General features: G+C 34.2%; 1 protein-coding gene across 1 annotated transcript in view; it reads right to left on the bottom strand.

Annotated features, from left to right (window-relative positions):
• Positions 1-1,411: 1,411 nt before the first annotated feature.
• Positions 1,412-8,262, bottom strand: part of LOC121375953 (phosphatidylinositol 3-kinase regulatory subunit alpha-like) — a 211,625-nt gene continuing 204,774 nt past the window's right edge. The window contains exon 21 of the mRNA XM_041503695.1: positions 1,412-7,582. Within this exon, the coding sequence (XP_041359629.1) occupies positions 7,369-7,582 (214 nt within the window). The 3' untranslated portion in view covers positions 1,412-7,368. The remainder of the gene's footprint in view (positions 7,583-8,262) is intronic.

Raw genomic sequence — 8,262 nt, 5'->3', positions numbered from 1 at the left:
ATATCAGAGCTAAATGATAAACCATCTTGCTTCAGGGGCTTGAGGTATACAGTGCTAGGCAGATGAAGTTAGTGGAATAGATGGACTATTCATATTTCTGTCCCATATCCCACAGCGGGTTTGTACTGCCAGTATTTCAGGTGTTCAAATATGGCATTTCCAACCATCTGAATAACAGGGAAAAGTCAGGGGTGATGAGCATGGCCCCTGACTATTATGTACCGTCTTTATTTACCGTAAAGTTCATATAAAAGATATATTGTTGTTTGGTAGCAGCTTGCATGGTAGCAGCATTTCCTTCCCCATGTCTTAAACAAGTGTCAAAACAACCAAAGTAGCCAAAGTTTAAAATGGGTCAGGTATTGTCAATCGAACATTCCTTTCTATCTCATTCATACAATGAACTGTTCAAGATAAAAGTCGTTTCAAGATGATTCTCTTTGAGAATGCTTGATAGCAGCAGAGCCAGTTTATTCTTAACATCAGTGTTCGAAATAAGCACCTGTCCATTTGTCCTGACAAGTGAAAATCTGCTCGGACAAGGAAAATGTGCCTTAAGTTGTCCAGTGGACAAGTAAAAATGTTCAATGCAGTTTAATTTTGAGCAATCAAAAATACGATCCTTGTACTTGAATAAAACATAACATTTAATTGGACAAGTGAAACTATTGCTGGACAAGTAGATTTCTTTATATACTTGTCTGGTGGACAAATAAAACATTTTGCTTATTTCTATCGCTGCAACATTCCCAATTTGTTTCATCTCATAAATATTATTCCAAGCTGAGAAGCCACTTTTTGGCTACCATTCTCCAATTGATAACATTTAAGATAATTTCTGAAATGACTGTATGGGTGGAGGAAATATACTTATTAGGCAATCTTTTTTTTTATAAATACCCACAACCATGAAATAAAAAGATCTGGCTTGATTGTGAATTCCATCAGTTGTACAAAGAGTAAAATGTCATCTTTGTGCCCCCTTTTCAATCCACCCACATGATCATTTCTGAAACGACGCTAAATATAACAGATATATTCACATTTAGCATATAGTGGCATGTCAAAAAGAGAGAGAGAGAGAGAGAGAGAGAGAGAGAGAGAGAGAGAGAGAGAGAGAGAGAGAGAGAGAGAGAGAGAGAGAGAGAGAGAGAGAGAGAGAGAGAGAGAGAGAGAGAGAGAGAGAGAGACAGAGAGACAGACAGACAGAGAGACAGAGACAGAGAGAGAGAGAGAGAGAGAGAGAACCAGCAAGTTGCAGGAGTGCTTAAAGTGTGTAGTCTGGAGTGAGATAAGGTATATGTATAGTGTGGAAAGGTCAGGTTTTCTTCTTTCTTTTTTTCTTTTTCTAAACAAAGTACCACAATGGTTGATAATAAGTCGCTAAAAATAAAACACAAACACAAAGCCATTTGTTTTGTATATTTAATGTTTCATTCTGCCAGCATTTTTGCTGAGACGAACAGTTTATAACTGAGGCACAGGTTGGAGTGAACAGAATGCAACACAATGATACTAGCTCCATGACACACACACAGATACTGACATAGACGGACACACAACTACCCATACACAATTTACAATCTCAGTGAAGAATCCTGTCAATTCCTGTGGAAAAAGTAGCAAGAGTTCTGCAACACATATGACTAGAAACAGAACATTCCCTTTGCTATTTTCTATATACCATTTATATATAACTTTAAAAAGAAGATTTTTTTAAATGGTTTTTGTGTAGCAGTGTGCCAAAGAATCGGTTAACTGTTATTCTACTAGAAATGGCTGTTTCTTCACTCTTTGTTGCGATTATCAATGTCCATTATAATCTCACAACAAATAAAACATTTTTAGCTATATCAATCTTGTCTGAAGACCTATAATGTACCATAGAGTGATATTTTAATATCACGTACAATACGCTAGAGCTCAAGTTTCGGTGTGAATAGGCACAAATATGCAGACAGCATGGCAAAGAATTAATATGACATTAATATTTTAAAGGATTATTATATCCATTTTCTGTTTTGCTGTGTCAGACTGAGTTAGGCCAAAGATGTTAAAAATAAAACTGAAAAAAAAAATTCTTTAAAAACCTAAAATATCACATCCATGTTAGGCATTAATGCTGAATCAAAAATACGACGACGAGTCCTTTCAACAGTTTCAGAAATTACTTTCGTTCCATGTTTTGCTTTCATCTTCATTTCTCAAATCAATCTGCTACACCAGTTTTTACTACATGTAAATACATTTGTTTCTTCGACCTTTGCAAGAGCACTGTACTCAGATGTTGTTATATCCAACATCAAACATTCTCAAGTCCTTAATGTAACATGACATGAATATAGATTACCGATTTATTAATGACTGTTGATTTATTATTTTGTGAGAAAATTTCATTTCATCTGGACTTCTGTACGCTTATATCCAGTTAAGGTTCAAGCACGCTGTCCAGGTCACACACCTCAGCTATCTGGGTTGTCTGTCAGTGTATCTGCCATTCATGTTTTCCACTGAACCGGCACAATGCAGTACAGGGATGTGAACCGAGTACCTACCAGCCTTAAAGCAAATGGCTTAATGATGATGCCACTGACACCAAGACCCCCCCCCCCCCAATAATATATCTATTTACTCATTCCTCTTGCAAACTTCTAACCCAGTACAATCAGCATTTTTAACTGAGAAATATAAAAATGTGTTATATTACAGCTGTCTTCATAAATATTTTTCTGTATTCATATGTATCTAACAGGATTTTTCAGTAATGTGTATGTATAGTGACTTTTTTTGCTTTATTTTACAGGAAGGACAATTTTACTCAACTAACAGATCGATCAGAAGAAAACTACAATAAAAACTGTATAAATACATATTAGTTCATTAAAACTATGACAAATTTCGAAAAATTAATCGAGTATTGCACTTTTACTAAGAATAAACGGCAGAGAAAATACTAAAACATTTTTCAACTTGCTAAAAACTAAACCTGAAAAAAAAATGAATGGTTAGAAATACAATACAAAAGGATTAACATTTAATGACTGCTTCATCAATTTATCTCTGGCAATGTGATTACTAAATTTTGTTTTATATAAAAATATATATATATATATATGTATCTATTCCATAAAAAATATTTAGCAGTAAAGCTATCAAGTTAATTAACTCATTTAGAGTAATTAAACCCTATTTGCCATTATTGTTTTATGATAGATAATCGGTCATGGGTACTGATACATGTAGATTGATAATACAAATTAAAAACATTAGCAATATACTGACAAATAACGAAATATACTTCAAAATATTACAGAAATCAGTAAAGGTTGACAAACAAAATTAAACCGACATGTAAACTGTTAATACAGGAATGTGGTTGCGAATAAATAAAAACGAATTTCAGGTCCGTATCACATTTTTAAGTAAATCAAAATGTTTTTTGTTTTTTTGGCCACACATTTCAGAAGACTTTTAACACAAACTTGAAGAAGATATTTGTTTCAACTTTTGTAATCAAACTGAAACTTCAACAGTTCTGAATTTTGATTGAAAGATTCAATATTTATATTAAAAATTCACAGTGTTATGAGCATCATACACAGATTTGTGTTCAACTCTTGGTGGACCTAAAACTCATATTCATAACTAAATGATCAATGATCACAAATGGTCTAGCTAAACAGCTACCTAATTAGTCTCATAGTATTTCTGCACTGGTTGAAAATATAGGATATCGTAATCAATAAAGAACTTTTTCATAAAAATATTGACATACAAGACAAAACAGGCCAATTTCTCAAAATCTTAAATTATTTCCCAATTCTATTACCCCCCCCCCCAACCCAATTAAAAACAGGCATTAAATAGACATTTAAAGACTTGTATCAAAGTTGTAAATGGTTGTTCCATTTTGATAATAAAATAAAGCCACATATGACAACTGTGGCTACAAATATGCAACCAACACCCATGACCGATTCTCCTCAAGTTGAAAATCACAAAAAGCAAATACACACACGTTCGAACAGCAAATACAACAGCTGATTCCGACAGCAGGCCAGTCTTTCAGTAGAGGATGAGGTAGATGAAAACTCCAAAACTGCATAGTGTTACCTTCTCCCTCCCTTCCCTCCCTCTCCAACCATCTCCCTGGATACCACCAAAATGACCCTCCCTGAATAAAAGCCTGGCCTCTGTTTTTATCATTCTAAATTTGATTATGATTACATGTACATGTGTATTATGTTTTAAAAAAACATTTTTATCACTGACAAATGAAAAGCTCAGTAATAGGAGCAGAACTGACAAAACGAGTTCTTGAAAACTAACCAAATGTTTGTTACCACAGAGAGAACAAGTTCCGGTTCCTTAACAAGTGCTATAAACAAATGTGCGATCAGTGGAAAATATTCACCTTTCTAAATAGAGAACAGAGAGCCGTCAACAAACAAGTTTTAAGCTCACCAGTGGAAGAAGAAACACTGAGCTATTTCTGTTTCTCGCGAACTCACATGAGTGCTCAAGACGGAAAGAAATGGTTGTTTTAATCAAACAAGAGTGTTCATCCCAAGACAGACCGACATCTAGTTCACACTGGTGTGCTCTGTAAGACCATTTATTTATTTATTTATTTTATTTTATTCTCTCCAATTCCACTCATAAACAGTTAAGTAATTTACATTAAAAAATCAAAAACTTTATTAAAATTTGTATTTGAAGGCCATTATAAACTAACTTCCAGTTTTTCATTCACGCGACCCAGATGATATACATAAGAATTGTTTGTCATTTTTTTGTAAGTTTATCGATGTAAAACTGTCATTAATTGTATAAAATCGCATACCATAGAGAAATGATTTTATACTATACATGTATTTGTGACTGTGAAATGTCAAATGAACATTTTGGGATGTGTAACTGACAGAAGTATGTTTAAGTTCTGGTATCCAATCTTCACCCTGTGTGTATCTCAACTAGTCATAAAAAAAAAGGATCCGGGAAGCTAATCGCATGCCATTTGTATTGTACTGTGTAACAAACAAAATTGTCTTTTGTTGACTTTATAAATGGCAGACAGCATCAGTTACCCAAAACAGCAGGTCCCCATTTGATGCAGACCGTTTTAGGCAACCCCCTTCCCCATCTCAACAACAATAATAATAATAATAAAAAACCTAATCAATTTACCTCAATAAAAAATATGTGAAAAAATAAAAAATGAATAATCACATTAACATATTATTCTTTAGTCGTCATTTTGTTCTATCACAATACATAACTCAGCATGGCACTGTTCCTCCTAGCACAAACAAAACTCATTAACATTTTAAAGATTTTCAACTACATTAAAAAGATCATAGAGTGATATCATTTCAGTAGTATAAAATCAATGTAATCACATGACACAATCTCCTTACTGAAAAAAAAAGAAGAAAAGATACAGTATGCCTTAGGCAAATTGCAAACTTTGTGTGCCTAGGTAGTTGTTTCTTGAAATGTTCACAATCAGAGCAAAGGGTCAGTCATTCGTGCTCTTGACTAAAATATATAAAACTCAACAGGTAACAAATCACGGTTTTTTCTTCACAGTTTTATGTAAAGTCACAAATGTACATGTAATTAGTAGGATGCACCACAAGATACCTGAATCAGGAACATAAAGAGAGTTGACAAAGAATCATTGTTCTTTCTCTTTATGTTTAGTTTTTTTCACATAATGCCATTATAAATCATATGCATGACTGTTTTTCCAAGTGTGACAGCATCCCCCTTACAAGATCCATCAGTTTCCAAGTAAATATAAACAGACCTGTGCTCCAGGATACGTGTTTACAAAAAAAAGAAAAAAGAAGTCAAAACATATAATGATATCACCTGATTCAATCACTGGGAAAAATCACTGATCGCATACAAATATGTCTTGTGAAAAACCAATATAATCATCTCTGAACCAAATCACTGGAATCATCGCACAACGAAATCACAGGAGTGTTTAGTAAACCGGAATCGGTAGTCATCATCATCATCATCATCATCGTCGTCGTCATCCTCGTCATCACACGAGACACTGGCATCATTCACTGGACCCAGAACTCACAATCACATTTGAGATAAAACTGTTTCGTTCGTCTCAACATACACCCTGGCTCCTGAACATTGTTAGCACATCTTTAATACGAGCCATATATACACATCAACATCACTGGAATATGCATGCTTTTCATAATGTCCTTTCCTTTTGTCTTGTTGTTGTTGTTGATGAAACCAATTCAGTTTATACACACTTGGAACAGCTGAATGTTAGGTAAGAAGAGGGGAACGTCTGTAAGCACCAATATTTGTCAAAATATAACAACACAGTATTTTGAGCACTGTCTCATCAAACTATTGTAGTCACAGTGTGCTACCGTTATCAGCACTTCATCAGCCAGAGTTTACTGTAGTTACTGACACTTCATCAGCCAGTTTAACATAGTTATTGACACTTCATCGGCCAGTTTACTGCAGTTATTGACACTTCATCAGCCAGTTTATTGCATTTTCACTTCATTAACCACAACTTCCTGTAGTCAATGTCACTTCATCCTTACTGCTTCCCATGCCAGCTTACTGTCAATTCTCTTACCTTGATTTATTGTAGAATAGTGACCGCTGTACTTGACAATGCTAAGATGACAATTTGTTCTAGATCCAGCACCGAACCTTACTCTAGTCAGGGCTTTAGATCTCTCCCAATCTGGACAGTGTTTATGAGCACCGCCAACAAACTGGCTGAAACATTTTTGGCCACTGAATCCTTAAGATTATCTTAAAGAGTATTTAACCTAAAATATTGATTTACTCAGCATAATATGTAACCACAAATTATCAATGGCATCATTTGAAAAACAGAAGAAAGTCATTGGATGACTGGAGGGCATTTAAAACATTAAAAAAGAAAGAAAAAAGATTCAACATTTTAAAATATTTTCTTTAAGCCATGAAAATGAAATGTATAAATGTTTAACAACGCCCAAGCACAAAAACACACATTGGCTATTGGATGCAATCTAAAGCCCTGTTACTTTTTTTTATCATTGCCACGTCATCAATTGTTTTACCGTGCTGCTATGAAAAAGTCTTATATCAACACCAATATACACGATCGTGTCACTTAAAGAAGTTCACTGCTATCACCGTCTCATAAACAGCGCAACCCTAACCACTGCTTCATTGTTACGGTGGCTCGTCTTTTCTCTTCATCGGACAATAGTCGCAGCTCTTTGCTGCCACTTTTAACATTTTGTTTTATATCACATTAATGCTAATATCTGAAGCATCCCCACAGGTCGACATTCACACCATCAATATGTACAAGTTTACTCTCACTCAAGGCGTCTGCATTCGTAAGTATATAGGATCGCAAGGGGCCCTCACAGGGTACATAAGATGCACGTCCAAAGTGTTGTTATGCTCAGCCAAGGAGGTCATTTGATAATGTAACACAAGGTCCTTTAACGTTGGAAAGATGAAGTATGGGTCGGCAAAACCATAGCCCATTTCTCGGTGATGAATCTTCGCATGACCAACAATAGAATTACACCTGGAGAAAAACAAAAGAAGCCAAAATGAGTTTATGTATCATTATTTATTATAAAATTGGGTGGGGGAAAACGGTAAACTAAAAGTAATCTTTATAATAGAAACTGATTCAAAGGACAGAAGGTTATATTTAAAAACAAAAACTGCCTTTTTTTTATTAGTGATTTTTTGTTTTTTAATATAACAAGAAATTAATTTAACAGTGATCCACAATATTACAACTAGTAGTAAAAGGAAGTTTTAACAACACTCAGTACAGATATGTTTTACATACAGTTTGAAAGACATGCAGTTCTTTGCAACAGGTTCCGAGGTATATATTCAAAGTATATAGTAAATATTTATAAATAACTTATTTAATTATTTAAACTCTATTTCACCATGTGTAAACAAGTGAACAGGCATTGAAATAAGCACAGCCTGTTGTAAGCCAGGTACAAGTTACCACAAATTATGGACCAGGTAACCGACAGCTTAGGTCACATTTTTAAAGCTTACAATTTTCATTATCTCGATACAATAAAATCTCTTCACACTTTCTTATTAATGCATATCACTGCTCTCTTTGTACTAATATATGCGTGTGTGTTTTATCTTTAAAAAACGCATAACTGATCAAAATTTTTGTGGTAAAGGTTTTGTTTAAGATTTTAAACATTCTGGTCTTTCTTGACATATATT

The sequence above is a fragment of the Gigantopelta aegis genome, chromosome 6 (assembly GCF_016097555.1).
Source record: "Gigantopelta aegis isolate Gae_Host chromosome 6, Gae_host_genome, whole genome shotgun sequence".
NCBI lineage: Eukaryota > Metazoa > Mollusca > Gastropoda > Neomphalida > Peltospiridae > Gigantopelta > Gigantopelta aegis.
Note: the sequence above shows the minus strand (reverse complement) of the source record. Positions and strands in the feature narration are given on the sequence as shown.